Raw genomic sequence first — 24,314 nt, forward strand, 5'->3', positions numbered from 1 at the left:
GTTTGGCAAGTACCCTCTATCACTGAGCTGCATCCCCAACCACATTCATTTTCTAACCCATGGTTTTTCTTTCACCGGTTTAAGAATAATTCAGTCCCTCAAGGAGTGCTTTTGGGTGTAACCTTCTCTTTTTAAAAAGTGTACTTGCTTCAGGTCGTTCCCTCAATGTACTCCTGTAATTCTAGTGACTCAGGAAGCCGAGGCAGGAAGATCACAAGTTCCAGGCCATACTCAGCAATTTAGTGAAACGATCTAAACCAAAAAACAAAAACAACACAAAAAAATATGGTTGGGGATGTGGCTCAGTGGTAGAGCATTTGTGTGAGACTGTAGGTTTGATCCCCAGCACCATGAAAAAAAAATTTTTAAATAAGCTGCAAATGTGGCTCAGTTGTAGAATGCTTGCCTGGTGTGGGTGAGGCCCAAGGTGTGGTTCCCAGCACTACAAAAAAATAAAGGACTGGAGTTCAGTGGTAGTGTGCCACCGAGTTCAGTCCCTAGTGCTGCAAAACAACAACAAAACCCTCACGATCTGAGTTTAATAAAATTAGATATGACCTCCTCATTTTTGGCTTTTAAAATTATGCACAGGGAGCTAAGCATGGTAGCACACATTCCAGCTATTCAGGAGGCTGAGGCAGGAGGATGGCAAGTTTGAGGCCAGTCTCAGCAATTTAGGAGACATCTAAAATTAAATGAAAAGGGCTGGGGAGGTAGCTCAATGGTAGAATATCCCTGGGTTCAATCCCTACTACAAGGATACAAAAAACCTGTACACATGGAACTTCAATACATGAAGAAAAAAAAAATCCATCAAATCTTATTTTTCCTGTCTTTTCAAGTCCCTTTAGACTGTCAAAGAAGATAAATAACATTGTAAGTTGAACTCGCTCTGCCCCACCTTCATTACTTCTGTTTTACTTTAAGGGGTTAAAGACTCTCATTTGCTCATGCTACAACAGTCTGTGGTCACGTAGCTCCTAACCCTCACTGCAGTGATGTTTAGTTTACTTCACTCTTCATGGCCTTGTGAATTCTAGAATCCTCATCTTCCCTTTTCATACCATGTAGTTCTAGTTTCATTGGCTTCAGGGGGCAGGTGAGTTAGTAAGTCTACGATGCTGCTTGCTGCCTTGTCTCTTAATGCCCTGCCCATTGCTTCTACAACATGACTATCAAGTTGGACAATGGGTGATACACTTTTCTGAAAAACTGGAGAAAAAGCTATAGTGAATTAAAATGTAAGACAAAGCATAGAACTAGGTGCTATGGGTCCAAGGGAAAAGAAATGAGCCTTTCTATGGGTCCCTTTGGGTAGCACCACAGTTGCTAGACTTGCTCCCACCTCCTTCCTTCAAATTTCACTGACATGGAGAATCCCTTCTTCACTCTTCACAGTGAGTTTCCACATCTTGCATTTTTTAGAAATAACCTATCTCATAACACAAGAGTGATATGCTTACTCTGGGCTCTGTGCCCACCTTCTCCTAAGGCAATTCATTTGAAGCTGAGCATTTCCCCAAATCTTCATTGTTGTCTAGAATAACAGCAGATGCAAACTCAGAATAGTTCCACATTTCAGGATTCAAAGCATGTACCTCTCATGAAACCTTTGCTAATTTAGAGCAAAGCCGTGCCTCCTCCTGTGTGCATCTAGTAGAAAACATAGTTATACATGCACACGTAAGATACATGTTCACTCACATGCGTACATGTACGTGCATGTACAAAAGCTCATAAGCAGCCTGTGTAGTGGCACATGCCTGTGATCCCAGCGTCTGGGGAACCTGAGGCAGGAGGATAACAAGTTCGAAGCCAACCTCAACAACTTAGCGAGGCCCTGTCTTAAAATAAAAAAGGGGCTGGGGTGTAGCTCATTGGTTAAGTGTCCCTGGATTCAATCCCCAGTACCAAAAAAGAAATATATGAGCATACTTTTTTTTCTTATTTATCTTTTAATTTTTTACAGACTGCATTTTGATTCATTGTACACAAATGGGGTACATCATTTCGTTTTTATGAGCGTACTTTTATATACTCACGCTGTACATACATACTCGACTACCATACCTTTTCAAAACCAGACCAGTCAACCTTTCTTTAGTATCCTTAACTGCATAGCCTGATTTTAAATTTAGCTTTTCTTTACATTTGAACAGATCAAATTCTTACACTGGGCTTTCTCCCTAATTAATCTCTGAAAGAGGAAGAACAGAAAGTTTTTCCTTTTTTAATATTTCTCTACATATCAACCCTGAGATCAGCATTTATGTTTTCATTTATACCATCAATTGATAGAAAATGAAAGTTTACTTTTCAGCCAGGTGTGGTAGCTCTGCCTGTAATCCAAGCTACTCTGGAAACTGAAGCACGAGGATCTCAAGTTAGAGGCCAGCCAGGGAATTTAGCAAGACCCTGTCTCAAAATGAAAAGGCCTGGGTATGTAAATCAGAGGTATAGTGCTCCTGGTTCAATTCCCAGTTCCATACACAAAAAGTTCATTTTTTTTCCCTAAGGACCTCTATATAACTGTGACTGTAGGCATACATAAATATTAAGTGAACAAATCATGTTTATAGTTCAACAAGTGTTTACATATGTACTCCACTGCCAAGGTCAAAATATAACGTATTACCATCACCCAGAAGATTCCTTTGTGTCCTTTTCAGTCAATACCATCAATCCTGTCCCATGCCCACTTGTTGAAGTTTTGACTTGACTTTTCTATGAAAGTTCCACTACATTAAGAAGGATGAAGTTCTTGACAGGAGTACGGGAGGTCTCAAATAGTCTCTCTCAAATATCTTGGACCTGTATTTTTAACTGTCAGACGTCTTCATTTTGGTATATTTTGGATGAATTTCAAATGCAACACAACTTAAATGGAACTCACTGAATTTTCCCAACTTGCTTCCTCCTCTAGTTAAGAACACCATTTATCCAACTCATCCATTTAAGGCTTCCAAACTAGAAACTTAAGACCTGTCAACATTCCATAACATCCTTCCTCACATCCATGTTTTCCACGAGCCTTAGAAGTTAAAATTTCTTTCTATCTTTGTCTTTCTGTCTTTGCCTTTCTGTGTGTGTGTGTGTGTGTGTGTGTGTGTCTGATCATTTATTATCTTTTTTACCATGGACAAAGATTTGTAAAAACGAGTTCCTTTTAGTTATACACGAGAGTAGAATGCATCTTGACATACATAGATGGAGTATAACCTCCCATTTTTGTGGTTGTACATGATGTGGAGTTACACTGGTCTTTTATTTGAATGTGAACATAAGGAAGTTATGCCCAATTCTGTCTTTCCCATTCCCAACCTCCCTTCCCCTCACTCCAATCCAGTGAACAACCACTCCCCCGATACACACACCTATTGAGTCAGCATCGAATATCAGAGAACATTCAACCTTTGGTTTTGGGGGATTGACTTATTTCACTTAGCAAGATAATCTCCAGTTCCATCCATTTACAGGCAAATACCACAATTTTATTCTTCCTTATGACTGAGAAATATTCCATTGTGTCTATGTACATTTTCTTAATCAATTCATCTGTTGAAGGATACCTAAGTTGGTTACAGAGTTTAGCTATTGTGAATTGAGCTGCTATAAACAGTGACCTGTCAGTAGAGGAGTGGGATAATTGGGTCAAATGGTGGTTCCATTCCAAGTTTTCTGAAGACTCTCCATACTGCTTTCCATATAGATTGCACCAATTTGCGATCCCACCAGCAATATATGGGAATACCCTTTTCCCCACATCCTTGCCAACATTTACTGTTAATTGTATTCTTGATAGTTGCCATTCTGACTGGAGTGAGATGCAATCTTAGTTTTCATTTGCATTTCTCTAATTGCTAGAGATGTTGAACATTTTTTCATATATTTGTTGATTGATTGTATTTCTTCTGTGAAGTATCTGTTGAGTTTCCTAGATATTTTATTGATTGGGGTTTTTTGTTGTTGTTGTTTGTCTTTTTGGGTTTTTTCTTTTTTTTGGTGTTTTTTGAGTTCTTTATCCTGGAGATTATTCTTCTGAGGTGCACATGGCAAAGATTTTCTCCCATTATGTAGGTTCTCTAGAAGCTTATTTCTAGAACACTCTGGAATACATCCTTTCCTCTCCTATCCACTGCCCTAATTTTGCCAAAATGGGCACAATTACCTCTTTTGATAATCAGACAACAATCTCTCCCCCTCACCTCTCCTTAAAGGATTCCACTGTCTCCATGTACTTAATCACATCAATGCACCTCTCAAAAAACCCTAGTCTCCCCACCCCTGGAGTTGGGGGAGCTACTGTTTTGAATGCTAATCATCACACACTGCTGCTCTTCTCTATTTAGTCAAACTTTCTCTGATATGCAGTCTCTTCTATCTGTCAAAATGCATACTTGCCTCTTTGGGCATTCTGTTTATCTAAATCCTTTCCATAACAATAGCACTAAAGTAATTTATTGTGTACTAAGGGATAAGCACTGAGATAAGTATTTTACATTCATTAGGTTTATAAGCACCAGTTTACATGGAGGAAATTGGAGCAAGTAATATGTCCAAGATTCACATCTTAAGAACTAAACTGGGATTATAATTCTGATCGATTCCATTCCGCAAACTGAACAGTTAAATGCTGCCTTAGACTACAATATACCATCTAACTCAGGCTGTTTTACGCCTGTTCTTAAGCTTCCATATCATTTTAGTCCCCGCTTTTGGCATCTCTAATGGAGGTTTTCGCTAACATCAAACTGTTTATTATTAAATTATCCTTTAATGTTTTTATTTTTGCTAATTTTTGACTAAATTGTGAGCAACAACAACAAAAACTACATTGCTCCACAAAAGCGTAACAATTTTAAAACACCAACTAGTTATCCCTTGTTGGGGCAGATCAGAAATGTGCTTTAGGCATATCTATCATCTCATTTGCATATGTAATGAACACTCAATATTTGCTTTAGCATAATCGGGAGAAAACGGGGTGAATTTTATTTAGAATCTCTAGGTGAATGCTAAATTTTCAGCAAGGGCAGAGACCTCAAATATCTACGTATATTCCGTTATTTGTCCTGTCCCGAGTAGGGCCATCTTTTTCTTTTAGAAAATAATATTGGCCTTGTCTGTGCTTATAATTGTTTTAATCGGTGATTTTAAAATGCTACTCTATGGGACTAGTTAGCACTGGTCTGAGTACTCAAGTTACCAATTTAGGCAAATATAAGGTACAAGTTTTTTTTTTTTTTATATGCTTTCTCCCTTCTCACTAAGTTGTATTTTCATTTTCAAATAGGCTCCCTTTTAGGTAGTGTTGCGCTGAGCGAATTTCGAGAATTTATTTCAAGTAGGCTCCTTGGAGTTCTTTCTTCGGAGGTATGTAGTTCTGCGTTATTCAAAACTCTTTTCCGCAAACCCACAATCCCTTAGGCCAAAGACACCCTTAAAGCTGAAGGTCCGCAAACGGAAATTCCAGGTCTAGCCAGCAACTGGGCGGGGGTGGGGACTGGAAGGAGCTGGGGAGGCACCGCGCCTTCCACCATCTGAGACCGGGGTGGAAGCGCTGAGCGAGGCCCAGGTCGTGTCCAGCAGGCCCCCTGGTCTTTGGGACCGGCCCCCCGCCCCCACACCTCTGCTCCGCAGCAGGAAACCCCAGGGAGCGGTTCCGAGCTAAGGCAGCAGTCTGAACTGGTGGGGACGCGTTCCCGAAGAGTCCCGGGGCCTTTTCCCAGTCCACCGGCCCCTCAGTGCTGCGTGGAGGGTGCTGTTCGGCTGAGTGCGGTCCAGCTTGCTCATTCCTTCTGTTTTCTCAGACTTAGAGCTCTGCCCGCTTTCCATGAACATACAAGTGCATATCAGGGTTATTTTTTGATGTATTTTGAGACCAGAGAGCGTTATCTGCTAGGCTTGAGCAGTCTCCCCCCACCTAGGCCCAAAACTAGATCCAAAAGGGTAAAACTGCCAAGAGAGCGCCGAACCTGCTGAGATCTGAGGGCACGAAGGCGTGCCCAGGGCCCAGGTAAAGACTGGGCAAATAACGGCTTTCGGCGGCCCCGCCCCTGAACCCCGCCCTCGCCGCGCCTTCTTATTTTCGCACCCCGAGGTCTGTAACCATCTCCCCCACCGCTTCCTCTTTAAGGCGGAGCCCCGCATGGATCTCGCGAGATTCGGGTTGGCGCCGTGACCTCCATGTGGGAGCTACAGCTCTATAAGTAAACACTCAGCGCTGCCGAGACATGGCTCCTTCCTATTTGTGAGGGGGAGGCTGCGGTAGCGCCCCGGGCTGGTTCAGGTTTTCTCTCCTCAGCTGACCTGGGCGTGCGCGGGGTCTGGGAGGTGCCACCGCCTGTCGCCTGTCGGGCCCAAGTCCAGTAGGTAGGTCGTCTTCGCCTGTGTGGGCGCTCGCCTACCCGCCGCGGAGCACCCGAGGCGCTGGGGAGGCGGCGCGCGCGGGCCAGCCGGGGCGCGGCGTCCTGAGCACCGGGGGAGACAAAGGGGGCCAGCCCCCTCTCCCAGTACCGAGATGTGGATCCAGGTTCGTACCATCGACGGTTCCCAAACGCGCACCATTGAGGACGTTTCTCGGAAAGCCACGATCGAGGAGCTACGCGAGCGGGTTTGGGCGCTGTTCGACGTGCGGCCCGAGTGCCAGCGTCTCTTCTACCGGGGCAAGCAGGTGAGACGGGTCGCCGGGACCGTTGGGAGCCTCAGGGAGGGAGCAGCCGGGTGCCTCCGGACGCGTAGGCCCGAGGGTTTGGCAGGGCGCGCACCCTGCTCTGCTTCGGGTGGGCAGCCCCAGGTGCGGGCCGGGCCTGTGGGGAGGGGTTGCAGCCGGTCCCTGCCAGCTCCGGCTACAGGTGCGCCTGTAGTACAGAGGTGAGGGCACTAAGCGTGTGGAGACCTCGTCGTTTCCTATTAGGTTGGGGCAGAGACTGCAGTCAGAGCGTACCAGGGCCCTGGGTTCCTCACTTGCGCGCTCAATGGAGCCGGGGCGCCTGGAGAATGGGGAGGGCAGTGAGCTCTGGCGGCCATGCCACAGCGCGGGAGGGGTGAGCTGGCACCTCCAGCTCCCCAGGCTCCCAGCTGCGCTGACCCAGCTAAGGGCGCTAGAGCTTTGTGGCCCTTTCGCGGTCCATGCTCTCAGATCGGAGATGGAAACTTGGCATTACTCTCAGGTACAAGAATGTTAACCTTTCACCTCACTGTGGAAGGGTTTGCACACATTTAAAATCCGAAGGACTTCCAGAACGTTTGGTCCCTCTCTCCCTGCCTCTCCTAGACTTGGAATCAGTCTTGGGTGAGGTTAGAGACCTGGACTTGAGCTATTAATGTAACCTGGAGCGGGCTTTAACACTGCCCAGTTTAGGGCCAGGGATTTTATTCCCAGAATGCTATTCTTTCTTCTCACCTTCGAATATTTCCCTCATTCATATCTAGCCATTACATAGCTAGCAATAACTTGAAAGCTGAAGGTGGAATGTGTTTTCGATGGTGAGGGTGTTTGTGAACATTTCTGGTAGTTGTTATAAATGGACGGTGGTCTGACCAGTCTATTTCATATCCCACAAGTCTCTCATAGTATATATTTCATACTACCAGACCCATAGCATTTTTCTTTTGTCTTGTTGTTAATCTACTGAAAAGTTGTCATCCTGCAGTTGATAGACTGCAGTTTGGCTCCAGTTCTGAGGTTTGAAATAAATGCATCTCTGATTTCGTAGAAATAACCTACTAACTGCAAAGAGTTTGGAAGGAATATTTTTTTCTTCATAGGCTTAGCTTTCCAGGACTGTTCAGAAATTTCAGAATAACACTGTTAACTGTAAAAGGGAGAGCCACGGTTTTTGTTCTTCTTTTTCTTTTGGTTTTTGTTTTTCCCTTTAAAAAATGTTATAGCCCTTTGATTTGTGACTGCAGCCAGTTTTATAGGTTCCTTATTGTTTGTGATTTTTGTTTTAAACAGGTGTTCAACTTAGTTGTAAGCTTTGCTTTGGAAGTAACCAGTCCTGTGTTTATTACTATGTAGCCTTGTATTGCTGTGCCTCAGATGGCAGATTGACGTTTCCTTTTCGTCACAGGTGAAAAGCATGCAATCAAGTCTTCTGCTTATTTTCTAGCCAGGGAGACTAGTGCATGATTTCCTAGGGTATTTTGGTAATTTCAGCACCAGAGATAGAAATGAAGGATAAGAATATATTCTAATGAATTAATTTCACCCTGAAGTCTCATACATGCCCTTAAAAGTCTATCAAATACTCTGATGTAAAGTGTATCTACCTGTCTTGAGGAAAAGGTTGGGGTCGAATTAAATTCAGAGCAACAAAGTAGACTTGTAGTAAACCAGGATGTTGGTTCCAGATTCTGGGAAAAACGTTGAGGATAACAATCTTTGTGCTTCTCCCAGGACAGTCGATAATTCACTGCTTTGATTTTTTTCAGCCCAGTGATAAACCAATAGGGATGAGGAATAGACTTTCGGTGCCAGCTCATTGACTTGGAGAGAGAAAAAGAAGACACTGCTGCTGGCTGTGTTCACTTCCTTATTAATGACAAATAGCCACGGCAGTAATTATCTCCACTTGTCTTTGGAGTTCCACAGTCCACGGAGAGCATTCTGTGCCTATAGCAGGCAGCTACTGGATTGGTATCATGGAGGTGTTCCTATCCTGTAAAATGACTTTGTGCACATTAGGAAAAAGGCATCCCTTTCTCAAGGTGCCTTTACAGCCACACAGTGGAAAATGTCATAAATAAAAACAAAATTTACACAAACTGGGCATGGTAGTCCCAATTACTTGGGAGACTGAGTGGGAGGATCCCTTGAATCCAGGAGTTGGAGGCTAGCCTGGGTAACATAGGGAGACCTTGCCTCTAAATAAGTTTACAGTTTATACAATTTAAGTTCCCCCATCCTGTTTATTATTTCTGCTTCTTTTAATCTTTGGTGTGTATCACATTTACTTACAGAAAATTATTACAGATGCTTACCTCATCTCAGATTTGCAGATACATAGTAGGATTGATAGACCGCAGTTTGGCTCTAATCCCAAGGTTTGAAATAAATGCACCCAAGAACCCAGGGAAGATTTTGATGAACACCAGAGTGTGAAAATGAATTTTGAGAGGATAGTCTCCTATAGTCTTACTATTGAAAATATGCTTACTGTGTTCTCAGGACCAGAAGCATTAGCTAGGACCAGAAGCATTAGCTTGGCCCAGGTACCTCATACCAGGTCTACTGAAGCTGAATCTGTAGTTTAACAAGGTCTTTAGTTGATTTTATGTGCAAATTAAATTTGAAAAGCCTATAATTGACAGAGCTATAAATTCTGGTTGGAATAGGGTATCCTCATTTTTACTTTTTTATCTGTGAGGTTGGGTTTGTGGCACTGTGGGGAGTGTGGGTCTTTTAAAAGAATGTAGAATTTAAAGTGGTTTCTAGATCTCTAAATCTTCTGAGAATCTAGAGGGTACTGTTTTTTAAAGACTTCTTCTCCTCTCATTTTCTTGCCTTGTCATCACTATCTTGGTAGCCTTAAGTGGATTGTAAATATGAGGCATGAAGATATATGAAGAAAAACTAAGTATTTGCTTTTTGCCTCCATACCTTTTTACGTGGAGTAAAAGTCAAAGTTTTTGCCTGTTTAAAAGAATACATGCATATATATTTACATATATGATTTGAAAGATCAACATGGAAGTTATGCCTTCTACCCATGTTCCTTGGGAATGATTTTTTTTTCCCCTTTTTGGTCACTGCTGGTCAATTTTGTTTTTCCTTCTTCCTAGTTTTCCCTTGCATCATTTTTGTAGTTCTTTGTTTCCTGAAACATTTTTAAACTCAGTAAAAATTCAAGAGTGCAGTCTGACTAAAATTCCTAACCATTTTTGCTTGGTCAGAATTGAAAATCTTGCACCACCACCCCAAATTCCAAGTATGGCAGTTTTCAGAGATTCACCACTTTGAGTCATTGATAGATTATGATTATATCCCTGTTTGTAATTTCTAGATGACATCTATTTCTCCCCACTTGGCGTAATTTGAATGACATAACTTTGAATCTGCACTTAATACAGAAGAACTCTGGTATTTAAAGTATTTCAACACTTAACAGCTATTCATATATGTGAAACTTAGAATAAAGCTGTGTGACATTTTCTGTACAGTGGATAATAGTAACTTGTTTTGGGAAGACTAGAAGGATATCTATGATTAGGGATAGGTTAATGGATAATCTAGGTGGAAAGTTTGTCATAGCAAGTATGAAGAAAGGAGGTAACATTTATTATAGGACGTCAGCCTTGATGTGTTCAGTGTTTCACTGACTTTAGACATTGCTTTTTCTCTTAAACCAAGTTGAGAAAGGGTACCACTTGAAGCAACCTATATTTACTTTTAACAGTCATTTGGTAGAAAATTGTCAGACATTGAGTGTAGGAATGTCCCTAGGTCCCTCAGACTCTTGTGCCTCAAACTTTAATGGAAAAATGTTTATGGAAACACTTTGTTTTTAATTATTTCACCACTTGAACTGCTATTTTTATTTTTGGGAATGCCCTTACCAGTTAATTTGCATATTTTGTGCTGTTAACATTTTTCTACTTTAAATACTTTTTATGATTGTCAGAATGTTTATCAGTTTGCATGTGGAGTCGAAGTTGTACTTTTTCAACTCTTTGAAAGTTAGGGTGTTCTTATTTTATTTTTGATTATTGGAGAATATAAAATGAAGGTATCAATGCCCAGTTTTTGCTGAGTTCATCTACCCCTTCCCCACAGGAGTTCAGGACTAGAGGAGTTCATTGTTTTCAGTAAAGTAAGCAATATTAACGTTCCTACCCCTATAAGGGCTTATCTAGTTACTGCCTTGGGATATGTCTTAGGCTTATTTAGGCTATATTTATATTGTATATGTTGCTGGGGATCAGTCACTGGAACTTGCCCATGCTATGTGAGCACTCTTACCATTGAGCTATAGCCTCGGTCCTAGGCTAAGCATGTTAACTGAGATAGTATCTAATTTAATCCTTCATTGGGGAATTATGAAATTGTTGCTCCTTTGTTCTGTTTAACAAATGTGAATATTTGTAACCTGTGGGATTGGGCTAGGTGTGTTCTTGAACTATAGGAATTAAAATCACTGATCTAGTATATTTGTAAGTTTATAATTAAAGAACAGACATTTTTGGTTGACTTCTTATACTGTCAGTTGTGAATGGTGATAAATATATATGAAAGGGGAGAATGGTCATATTTCTGGGGGAAATGATCTGATCTTCATGAAATTTAGTTTTCTTGATTCATTGTATCAGTGAAATAGCATATTGAATTTTATAAAGAAACAAAGTGGAGAGAGTTTCCTAGGGCTACTGTAACAAAGTATCAAAACCTAGTTGTTTTAAAACCACAAAAATTTTGTTGTTCTAGAGGTTAGTCAGCAGGGATGTGCTTTTTGATAACTCTAGGGGAGAATCCTTGTGCTTCTGTGTTTGCAGGAAATCCTGTTTCTTACCTTGAAGATGTATCTACTATAGTCATGTGGCTTCCTTTTTCCTGTGTATTTTCACATGATCTTCCTGTGTTGTGTCTGGGTCCACATTTCCCCCTTTTATAAGGATATCAGTCCTGCTGAATTAAGGGTTTCCTCTAATGACCTCATTTTAATTACCTCTTTAAAGATACTGTCTCCAAATAGGGTTATATTCTGAGGCATTGGGGATTAGAACTGAGGCATGGGAGGGCCAGTTGTCATGATGCATGCCTATAATCCCAGCAGCTCAGGAGACTGAGGCAGGAGGATCACAAATTTGAGATCAACTTCAGCAATTTAGCAAGTCCTTAAGCAACTTAGCAGGACCCTGTCTCAAAAAAATAAAAGCTAGAGATGTGGCTTAGTGGTAAAACACCCCTGGGTTCAATCCCTGGTACTGCCCACCAGAATGAGGGGGAGCACAACTCGACCCATAACAATAGCTTTTGCACTTCTGTAGTCAAATGTATTATTTGACTGCCTCTAATGACTCTGAGTCCAAATACAGTCACATCCTAGAGTACTTTTTGTTTGTTTTGGGGATTGAACCCAGGACCTTGTGCACCCTAAGTAGGTGCATCAACATCTCTTTTGGGAAAGGAGGCACAATTCATGGGTGAGTTGCAAGATAATTTATTTGCTATTTGTCCTGGAAGACTTCATGCTAAAACTTGGTCATGTTTGTAGATGGATAGAATCTTATGGAATATACCATAAGAAAATTATAATTACTCCTTCATTTTTAAAATGTATCAATAAGTTGGGTACAGTGGTACATGTCTGTAATCCCAGCAATGCTCAAGGACTCGGGAGACTGAGTCAGGAGGATCACAAGTTCAAGGTCAATTTTTGTGATCTAGCAAGACTGTCTTAAAACAAAAAAAAGATCTTTAATTCAATCCCAGTATCGACAAGAAGAAAAAAGTGAAGTTTATGTGTGTGTATCAGCAATGTTTCAGAAAAATAGGGTTTGACGTACTATCTTTACCAACATAAGGTCATTGCTTTCAAAATTCACCTTTTTCCCCTTGCAGTAGGTTCAGGCACTGTTTGTTAAAATAAGCAACATTTGGTGATAAGTTAAATCAAGTTTAGAATTTTTCTGGCCAGGGCATGAGATCACAGTCACAGGGATGCTTCTCTCCCCCACCACCCTGTTGTTTTTTTTTTTTTAAAAGTTAGCAGTAGCCCCTGGAGGTTCCTGTGCGGTGGTTTTTAAAATTTTTTTTCTGTACTGGGCTTGAACCCATTGATGCTCTACCATTGAGCTACATCCCAGCCATCCCCTTCCCCCTTTAAAAAAAAAAAAAAAAAAAAAATATATATATATATATATATATATATATTTAATACAGGGTCTCATTAAAGTTGCTGAGTCTCTTCTGGATTTTATGATCTATCTTCCTCAGCCTCCCAAGGCCTAAGCTGGGGTTACAGGCATATACCACTGTGCCTGATTTGTGGAGTAGTTATCAGAATTGACTGGGGTCTGGAGAAAATGCTGACATCACAGGGCATAAAAAAATAATAATGGTTTCAGATCATTAAATTGTAATGCTATGAATTTTAATAGTTTGGCTAGCATGTTTGGGCAACTAAAGATAAGTTTTAAGAGAAGCATTTTAATATATTTTTCAATTTTTTTCTAGCTGGAAAATGGATATACTTTATTTGACTATGATGTTGGACTGAATGATATAATTCAGCTACTAGTTCGTCCAGATCCTGATCTTCCTAGCACATCTAAACAGACTGATGTACAGACTAAACCCTGTTCTAATAGTCCACCTAAAGTGAAGAAAACTGCAAAGGTGGGATCTTCCAGCCAACCGTCTACATCAACTCGTGCTTGTCTTATTGATCCTGGCATTGGACTTTATAAGGTATGTTGTCTTCAGACTTAGTTGTGAGAATTCAGATGTCTGTTCTCTTCAGTATCTTGTGAACAAGTAAACATTGATTGCCTCTGAAAATAAAGATTAGGCTGTTAATATTTTAACTTGTAAAAGTCTTTAAAAATTTGTGAACTTTAAAGACAAAAATGTAAAATGTGTATGTACAGTTTAAATAACAAAACAAACACATGTAATTCTACCAAGGTTAAGAAGTAGAAGGATGCCAATACCTTTTTAAAGATTCCTGTGTGCCCCTACCAAAACAGATTTCCCTATGAGGTAAACTGTTTGTTCTGACTTTTATGATCATTCTCTTTAGTTTGACTACTTATATATATTTCCCTAAACAACAGGTTGATTCGTCTGTGTTTGAATTTATATAATGGAATTCTATTTTTTCCTCAACATTGAAAGATTCTGATTGCATACAGCTAAATTTTACTACTTTATACCATTACAGTATTCCATTTTATTAACATGCCACAAACCTAATCCATAATTAATAGATATTTGGACTGTTTCCAGCTTCTGCTAGGGTTTCATTTGTTTTTGGTACTGCAGATTTAACCCAGAGGTACTCTACCTCTGAGCTGCTCCCTTGGCTCTGTTTATTTTTCAAGACAGGGTCTTGCTGAGTTGCCCAGACTGGCCTCAAACTTGTGATCCTCTTGCTTCAGCCGCCTGAGTAGGTAGAATTACAGGTGTATACCATGGTGCCTGGCCAGCTTCAGCTGTTTTTAACGTGCTATTTAACTTTCTTTGTGTGTTCAAGAATTTCTTAGAAATTCCTAACTAGGAATAGAAATGTCGACGGTTCACTCAAAGGATGCTACCAAACTGCTCTTAATTTGTTCCATTAATCTGTTTGCTCTGTGCCTATACTGATATAAGGGCTGTATTTTGATATCTCCCTCCATATCTCCAAATTCATTCCTCTACCTAATTGGTATCTTCCTTATTTGACTTTTAACACTTATGGTTAAAGATTTTCACACACACACACACACACACACACACACAAAATATTTTGAAATCAGCTTGTCAAAACTCTACAACTAATCTGCTTGGATTTCATTGGGGATTGCATCTATGGATCGGTTGGAGAATTGATGTCTTTACAGTGTTGAGTCTTAATTCCAGACCTCTCCATTTAGACCTTTGATGTTTTAATGAATTCTCTCTTTACATGTCTTATTTCTGGTAACCTTACACTTTTGATGCTATTATAAATGGTTCTTTTTTAATAGTAATTTATTTGCTGATATATAGAAACGCAATTGACTTGTTGACTTTTGTATCCAGCAACTCTTCCAAATTCTAAATAAATTGATACTTTTATTTCATTGTTTCCTATCTTCTTAATTCATTTTTCTTAATCAGTTGGGATAAATTAGCACCTAAATTAAGTTTCTCAAAACATTTTCAAGATTAGAAATTAAAAATTGGTAGATGAAATACATTATTTAAAAAAATGTAAATCAAGATAATTTTGCATCTGTGGAAAAATGCAGACATCTGTGTATATAGAAAGATTCAAGAAAACTAGCGAAGAGCTTTAGCTCCAAAAAAGTCAAGTATCAGGCTTGGGTAGCTAAACTGATAAACTGTTTTAAAACCTGTAAGGAATAGATAATTCTGATGTTATGTAAATTGACACACAGCATAAAGAAGGAAGGAAAGTGTCCTGTTAGCTCAATACTAATACTAAAACATGGTCAAAAGCACATCAGCATCACTAACATATTGATGGAAACCCAAGCTACATTTAGCAAATAGAATTATGACTATACTACCTTGACAAAATGTAGTTTGCCAGAAAATGGGGATAGTTCATTATTTGGAAATGTTTCAGTTGAATTCATTAATAAACTAAAGAAAAATTATCTAAATTAAAATGTTTTCTACATCTAAATACAATTTTGAGTTCCTTATTTAAAAAAAAAGTCCTTGTTAAAGAGGAACAGTTAAAACAGATGAATATGTTAAATCATGCTCAGCATTATGCTTAATGGTGGGGAAAAACTAAAAGTATTCCCAGTGAAGACAGGAGCCCATCAAGGAAGCTAATTAATGTTGCCTTTATTTGACATCTTTCTGGAAATGCTAGGTAAGACAGGCAGGAGAACAAAATAAAATATAATTGTTAGGGCAAAGTTATGTATACCTGAGAAGACTGGAAAAATAAATGTTTAGAACATGGGCAGTCAGTAAGATGACCATTTTCAAAGTTAATATTGTGATATAGCTTTTACAATCAGGAGAAAGAAAAGCAATAACAAAAGGTAAAACCTGGAAATAAATTAAAACTTATATAAATTAAAAGAGTGCTCTGTGCAATGCTCCTTCCTGCCTGCCTTTTTCCCTCCCTCCTGTGTTCTCCTAAACAAATCTTGAGAACCCACATTGTGCAGGGTGCTAAGGTGCTAGGTGTGCAATGATGAACAGCTCCAATGCATTTCTTCATGGAATTTTCAAAAGAACCACTTCTGTTGATTTGCTAAGTAAAGTGCTGAAAGCCAATTTGCTACTTTGTCTAATATCGCCCATTATTCATTTCATTTCTTTTATAGATAACTGTCTTAAGTCTGTTTTCTCTTGGTATTAATACAGTACCACAAACTGGGTGAATTATAAAGAAAAGGTTTATTTTAGCCCACAGTTCTAGTCAAAGGGCTGCATATGGTGATTGCTTTCTTGTTGGCATTCTCAAGGTGCAGGGCAAGAGATGGATGTGTGTGTGTGCGTTGTTTTTCCTTCTTATAAATTTTCACTTTATTTTTTGTAACTTGGGGATTGAACCCAGAGGTACTTTACTACAGAGCTACATTGCTGTCCTTATTTTTTGAGACACGGTCTCACTAAAATGATTAGGCTAACTTCAAACTTGTGGTCCTCCTGCCTCCGCCTCCTGAGTTCCTGGTGTTTCAGACATGGGTCCTTGTAACTGACTTCTTGATCTTTGTTTTTTTAAGACATGGGGTCTTGCTTTGTTGCACAGGCTGTAACAAACGTAAGCAGTCCTAATGTCTCAGCCTCTTTAGTAGCTGGGCCTACCCACAGACACGATGTGCCTGTTTTCACATTCTTAGACCTCACAATGTGATTTAAACTACAACACAAGCTTTGGAAGGAATTAACCATAACAATACCAGTACTCTGTTATTTTTTCACATTGTTACATTTTAGAACAGTTTGTAATTTATAGCAAGATTGGGAATAGAATACAGAGTTCCCATATATCCTACACTCCATCTCTCCTATTTTAGTTATAGGTGGACACAATACCTTCATTTCATATTTATTTACTTACTTTGCAATGCTGGGGATTTAACTGAGGGTCTTTGAGGCAAGCACCCTACCAACTGAGCTATACCCCGAGCCCTATTTTGTTTTTTTATGTGGTGCTGAGGATCGAACCCAGGGCCTCATGCATGCTAGGCGAGTGTCCTACCACTGATCCACAGCCTCAGCAGTCTCTCCTATTAATATCTTACAGTATGGTAGGTATTAACAACATTCTGTTTACTAAATATAACTTGGGTTTACATCAGCAGGAACTTAACATTGTTGAGGTGAACCTCACTCACCTGACTGAGACAGTACTTGTCAAGTTTTTCCACTGTTATCTGCACCCTCCCCCATACTGTACTCTTTTGAGAGGAAGCCACCATGCGCAGCTCACACTTAAGGAGAAGAAAATTATGTATTTCATGGCGTTGAAAGCAGAGTATCTAAAAAATTTGGAGTTCAACATAGGAGATTTGTCTTTTCTCTCCCATTTATTCAGTTATTTTTATCTGTGTGTGTACTAGTGCTCAAATTATTCTAGTTTTGATCATTGGTAATGTTTTCATGTCCTTCTTGTGCCCCTTATTAGGGAGTTTCCTTTTCTTTGGGGTACCGGCGGTTGAACTCAGGGGCACTTGACCACTGAGCCACATCCCCAGCCCCATTTTGTATTTTATTTAGAGACTCTTATTGGATTACTTAGTGCCCTGCTTTTGCTGAGACTGGCTTTGAACTTGAAATCCTCCTGCCCTAGCCTCCCGAGCCACTGGGATTACAAGCCACTGCACCCGGCTTTTTCTATTTTTAAAGCATTTTCTTTCTGGCGCTACAAGATGCTTCAGGCTTATCTCCTGCTGGAGTCCTATAATCAACCATTCTCCAAGGTACTCTTTTTTTTCTTCAATTGGAGAATGGTATTAGAAACTGCTGTTTGGGCTTCATGTGTACTTCTTTCACTTTGTTCCTGGGGTGTCAAGGGCCCTGAGCTGAGTAAGGAGGTATATGTATGTATGCTAACACATGTATATATATGTGTCTATGAATATGTAGCCATCTCTTTACATATTAAGTTAATATTATTACCATTTCACCCTCTTTTGGCTGTAGTTTAGAAGTTTACTTTTGAATTGATTTTGGGAAGAGATGAATTTGTTCACATAGGAGGGCCAGTTTGTATATCTGCAGATCTGAAAGTAATTACAGTTAAGCAGTTCAGATCAACTTAAATTCTTTTTGTTTAGCAAACTTCTGTTTCTCCCCTTCCCCTACTTCTGAAGAGTATCAGGAGAAACTACTTCTCTCAGCAAATCTTTGCTTTTTATTCTCAGTGTTAGTGCTTTGGTTGTCAACTTTCTTAGACATTTTTCTTTATTTAATAATTTTTATGTTTCACATTAATGTATAGAGGCTAAAGATTTTAGCTTTGTCATCAGACCTGGTTTCAGTTTCCACTTAAACTGCTTCTTAGTCATATAAACTTGGAATCCCAATTTTGCATTCAGAATTCATTTAGGAACACATTGGAGTCTGGCCCTTAAACTCTAAAAGACTACTATTTATTTTATATATGTAAATATAAATATAAATATATATGCATATATTTTTTTTTTTAATTTTTTTTTGGTACCTGGGATTGTACCCAGGACATTTAACCACTGTACCACATCCCAGCCCTTTTTATTTTGAAACAGGGTATCACTAGGCTGCTTAAGGCATTGCTGAATTGCTTTGGTTAGCCTCGAACCTGAGATCCTCTTGCTTTAGCCTCCTGAGTTGCTGGGATTACAGGTGTGTGCCCCACATCGACCTCATACAGTGATTTTTTTTTTTTTTTAATTTTTAGTTATACATGACAGTAGAATGTATTTTGGCAGAATATACATACATAGAGTATAACTTATTCTATTTAGGCTTCCATTATTGTGGTCATACATGATCTGAAGTTACTCTGGTCATGTATACAAATACAAGGCTAGGAAAGTTATGACCAATTAATTGGACTGTCTTACCTATTCTCCTCCTCCCTCCCTTCCCTTTGTTTCCCTTTGTAATCCAATGAACTTCTATTCTCCCCATCCGCACCCTCCCTTGTTGTAAAATCAATCAAAATCAGAACATTCAGCCTTTGGTTTTTGGGAATTGGCTTATTTCACTTAGCATGATATCCTCCATTTCCATCCATTTACTAGCAAATGCCATAATTTTAGTCTTCTTTATGGCTGAATAATGTTCCATTGTGTATATACACCACGTTTTCTTTATTCATCCATTGAAGGATACCTAGGTTGTTTACATAGCTTGACTATTGTGAGTTGAGCTGCATAGATGTGGCTGTGTCACTGTAGTATGCTGTGTTTAAGTCCTTTGGGTATATACTAAGGAGTGGGAAAAGGGTGTCAAATGGTGGTTGCATTCCAAGGTTTCTGAGGAATCTCCATACTGCTTTCCAGAGTAGGTGCACCAATTTGTGGTCCAGCCAGCAATGTATGAGAGTACCTTTTTCCCCACATCCTTGCTAGCATTTATTGTTACTTGTTTTCTTTATAACTGCCATTCTGACTAGAATGGTACTGCATGTGGTGTGTGTAGTAAAGATTTTCTCCCATTCTGTAGACTCTCTGTTCATATTCTTGATTATTTCCTTTGCTGTGAAGGTTTTCAGTTTGATACCAACCCATTTATTTTATCTTCCATTCTGATTGGAATGGCAGTTATAAAGAATACAAGTAACAATAAATGTGAGATGGAATCTCAGTGTAATTTTAATTTGCATTTCTCTAATTTCTAGAGAAGTTGAACATTTTTTCATAAATTTGTTGATTGATTGTATTTCTTCTTCTGTGACAGGTCTGTTCAGTTCCTTGGCCCATTTATTGATTAGGCTTTGTTTTTTTTTTTTTTTGGTGTTGAGTTCTTTGAGTTCTTTATGTATCCTGGAGAGTAATGTTCTATCTGAGGTGTGTGTGGTAAAGGTTTTCTCCCATTCTGTAGACTCTCTGTTCATATTCTTGATTGTTTCCTTTGTTGTGAAGGTTTTCAGTTTGATACCAACCATTTATTTTATTTTTTGCATTGGGGGTTGAACCCAGAGGTGCTTAACCACTGAGCCACATCCCCAGCCCTATTGTATTTTATTTAGAGACAGGATCTCACTAAGTTGCTTAGTGCCTTGCTTCCTCCTGCCTCAGTCTTCCAAGCAGCTGGGATGACAGATGTGCCCGGCCCATCCTATTTGTCAATTCTTGATTTTACTTCCTGGGCTTTAGGAGTCTTGTTGGGGAATTTGGTTCCCAGGTCAACGTGTTGGAGAGTTGGGCCCACTTTTTCTTCTAGTAAATGCAGGGTGTCTGGTTTAATGCCTAGGTTCTTGATCCACTTAGAGTTGAGTTTTGTGTAGGGTGAAATGTAGGGGGTTCAATTTCATTCTATTAAATATGAATTTACAGTTTTCCCAGCTCCATTTGTTGAAGAGGCTATCTTTTTTCCAATGTACGTTTATAGTGCCTTTGTCTAGGATGAGATATCTATGTTTTTGTGGTTGTATCTCTGTATCTTCTATTCTGTTCCATTGTTTTTCATGTCTGTTTTGATACTAATATGCTGTTTTTGTTACTGTAACTCTGTAGTATAATTTAAGTTCTGGTATTGTGATGCCTCCTACATCACTTTTCTCAATAAGGATTGTTTTGACTGTTCTGGGTCTCTTATTTTTCCATATAAATTTCATGATTGCTTTTTTTCTACTTCTCATACAGTAATATTTTTAAAACTGCATTTACCCTTTGTTGAAGAGGCTAACAGATTTTCTTTCTTTATTTGGTTTTGTTTTGTTTTTTTGAATGAAGCTTGATAATTTTCCTTAAGTATTTGAGATTTTTGACTAGTGAATTTTTTGTATTTAGAAGTGTTTATTTCAGAACAGTTCTTACATTCCATGAATATTTGGCATAGTGTATATTGATACCAGATATTAGGGGTAAAGGGTAAACAAATGATTGTCCCTGTCTTCTTGTAACTTATTTTAAGATACTTTTTAGCTAAAATGAGAACAATTTAGAAGTTGCTACTTCTAGATTAAATTGTTTTGAATTTTCTTTATTTCTTGTAGTGTAAATTTGGTTAGTTAGTATATCAAAATTTCATTAAATTATTTTTAGTTTATTTAAAAACCGTGAGGTTTTCTCTTTATCTTGAGATCTTGCCCATGTCACTTTGCTTTGTTAAAATTTTGCTCTTCTTCTTTTTCTTTTTTTAGTACTGGGGATTGAACCCAGGGGTGCTCCACTAAGCTATATCCCTATCCTTTTTTGTTTTGAGAGTAAAGTCTTGCTAAATTGCTTAGACTGACCTTGACCTTGGAATTCTTCTGCCTGAGCCTCTCAAGTTGCTATGAATATAGGAGGGCACTATATTGCCTGGTTTTTCCTTCCTTTTTACTAAAATATTCTTTGAACCTCGTGATCAACAGGATACAGAATTAATTGTATTCAAAACTGATAATGAAAAACATTTAAATAATATGGTAAAATGAAATTTTAACCTGAAGTTATTTATTACACAGTGTCATTCTTGTTTTGCTATATTTTATATCTTTGAGCTGTATTTGGTTAGTCTGAGAGTTTTTCATTTGTTCCAGAAACTAGCTATCACTAATCACTGTGGAAGATTGCACGAAGGACTTGGTTTATTCATCCTCATTGTACACTGCATATAAATTTGAATCACACTGATTCTATTTATTTATTGGTTCCAGGGACTGAACCCAGAGGCACTTAACCACTGAGCAACATCCCCAGCCCTCTTTATTTTTTATTTTTTTTTTAAACAGTCTCACTAAGTTGCTTACAGCCTCACTAAGTTGCTGAGGATGGCCTCCAACTTGTGATCCTTACCTTAGATTCTGGAGCTGCTGGGATTACAGGTGTTTACCACTGGACCTGGCCTTTTGGGGTTTTAAGTGGTTTGTGGCTTCTGAGTGCCCAGCCACACTCAGCTAATCACACTGATTCTGGATTAGGAAATGATTTACATTCCAAAATGGGGTGGACTTGATAACTAAATTGATTTTTAACTCTGGTGTTTGAAAATGGAAGATTTATATGACTCAAATAAGGTCCAGCCTAAATGATGTATTTAGAATTGATTTTTAAGGTTTAGCTAAGTATGTGGCACTGTTAAACTTCTTACATATTGCCTCTTATGTTCATCATAGGAAACACAGGAAAAAAGAAACATTAGTAATCTAAGTAATATTTATATTTTAGTGTATCACATTCTATCTTTTGTCCATAGTGCAGTTCTTGATATTTAACTTTTTTTTGAGAAGTGCAAAGTAGACAGTACAAATCTATAAAAGAGTAGGTTTTAATGAAATGTTATGAACTCAGTGTTTATAAATACCACCCCAAATTATGAAATAGAATAGCAATATCCCAGGAACTCCTTCCCACATACTCCTTGTTTATTCAAACCCTTCTTCTCTACTTGTAACTGCCACCCAAACTTCTGTAATAATCATTTCTTTGTTGTTTGACTTGATCCTATTATTAATCTTTAGCAACCTACTAACATTTAACCTGTTTATGCCACCTTTTCTAACTTATGTAAACAGAACCACATAGCAGGTTTTTTTTTTTTGTTTTTTTTTTTTTGTTTTTGTTTTTGTTTTTGTAACTAAAGAAAATGTTATGGGAGAATCATGTTCAAATTTGGAGAAACCTATGTTCTCAGCTTAGCATCCATTTTAATTTTTTTAGCTGTGCTATCTCTTGAGTCTGTTCCATGTATGAATCTCATTAGAAAATAGGAATGATTTTGTATTACAATAGAGGAGATAATGTACCTTAACAGTAAACTGCTAATGTTTACTAAGGAGAATATGGGAAATTAAGGCTACTGAGTTTTAATGAGTCTTAACCTAGGACATATTGATACTTAGGGCAAGGAATCTTGCACCAAACCTTATCTCAAATGTACTGCAAGGTGTATGTTCTTATATCTGCAAAGTATGAAACTGGAACTAGTTAAATTGTTCAACATTTTACCTTGAAGGTGATAGATGAAGGACTTGAACCCAGGTTTACCTGTCAAGCTGGAGAATTTTCTGAGAATAAATGAAGCATTTACAAATATACTTGACATACAGTAAAAATCTGATATTTACTGTTTTGTAGTATTGTTTTATTTTTTAAATTATCCTTCCTTGCCTCCCATGCTTTCAGTGGCATTAGTTCATTTCTCTTTTCTTCCTTCTTTCCTTCCTTCCTGTTCCCTTACGTATCAGTACGTGGACATGGAAGACTTTACTCTGTATATGGCTATATCTTTGATATGCATAAATTTAGCTTTTAAGTGTAGAGTCATGTTATTGGTTTTTCCTCCGTAACTTTTCAATTCAAACCATCACTCCGTATATGTTTTTTAAATTTTGTATATTTTATGTTTGACATCTTTGAGGAGCGTCGCTTACTGGGGTGAGACTGGTCTTCCTAGGGCTAATTCCTGTTTTATTTTGGTAGCGCTGGGAATTGTATGGCAAACTAATTCCTAGACACAGTCAACAGCTTGTCATTGAGCCTGCCTTTCGTTTACAAGCAACCAATCCTGAGTCCATATCTCAACCACCTCTCTATTTAACTCTCACACATCAAACCAATATTCCTCTGTACTGAACACGTAGGATCGGGTACAACTTGAGACTGCCCCTATAGCCCAGAGCTCACCCACATTATTCAAATACTAATATTAACCTTTTTCCCTGTCTGCCCTGCCTTTCCCATGAGAAACACAATAGAGGCTCTGTGTTATACTTTCCCCTAGTTTCTTCTGCCTCCTGACCAAACTTGGTGATTCCCTACTGGTTTTACTTGCCTTTTTTGGGAAATGCGAAGTAATTCTTTCAATGACATTAGTTTCTCTATGTTGTGATTCAGTTACCTCCATAAATTAAAATCCTGTGAATACAATTGAGAATTGAGAATCGATTTTTTTTTTTTCTTTCTCTCTCTCGCTCACACACATGAACACACGTTCTGTTTTCCTCTTTTGTCATGCCATCTCTTCAGTTTTGCTAACTCTCCTGGCTAATTACTTTGGTTTTTAATTTCTACTAGATTATTTAAAGTTACCATGGCAGTTTCCTGTTTTCATGTTAATTATATGGGTTTAGGTATTTTTCTTCTACACTGCCATCAAAATTCATGCTCTGCAAAAAAGCTTTCATCTGTCACACACATTTTGACCCATGTAAATTAGTATGTCTAGGTAATGTGCAAAATTTTTTAATTTGAGACACCCCCACCCCGTTTATATGCATTATTGTGAGTGATTCACTATCATTAATAAAATAATAAAACTTATAGCTCATTTCCACTAATAAATGTAGGTTTACTCTACTCAAATAATGCCCTACCTTTGAGTTTTAAATTCTCTCGGTGATGTTTAAGCATTGCCAGTATTTTTCAGTTGATTTTGGTTTCTCTTAATTCTATTTTATTTCCAATTATTGAGGTATCCACATACTACATTTGCCTGCTAGTTTCTTACACTTAATAGGCAAATCCAATATTGGATTTGTGGCTCTTATTACTCCATCATGAGGCTT

General features: G+C 38.6%; 1 protein-coding gene across 3 annotated transcripts in view; it reads left to right on the top strand.

The window, feature by feature from the left end:
* Window positions 1-5,653: 5,653 nt before the first annotated feature.
* Window positions 5,654-24,314, top strand: part of UHRF2 (ubiquitin like with PHD and ring finger domains 2) — a 91,383-nt gene continuing 72,722 nt past the window's right edge. Inside the window, exons 1-3 of one of the 3 annotated variants that reach the window (XM_079113045.1) lie at window positions 6,533-6,673; window positions 8,437-8,712; window positions 13,178-13,411. In XM_079113045.1, coding sequence (XP_078969171.1) covers window positions 8,647-8,712; window positions 13,178-13,411 — 300 coding nt within the window. In that variant the 5' untranslated portion in view covers window positions 6,533-6,673; window positions 8,437-8,646. Of the gene's footprint in view, window positions 6,674-8,436; window positions 8,713-13,177; window positions 13,412-24,314 lie in introns of all 3 variants that reach the window. The other 2 variants (XM_079113046.1, XM_079113044.1) reach the window with 2 other exon arrangements.

The sequence above is a fragment of the Sciurus vulgaris genome (genome assembly GCF_902686455.1).
Source record: "Sciurus vulgaris genome assembly, chromosome: 15".
Taxonomy (NCBI): Eukaryota; Metazoa; Chordata; class Mammalia; order Rodentia; family Sciuridae; genus Sciurus; species Sciurus vulgaris.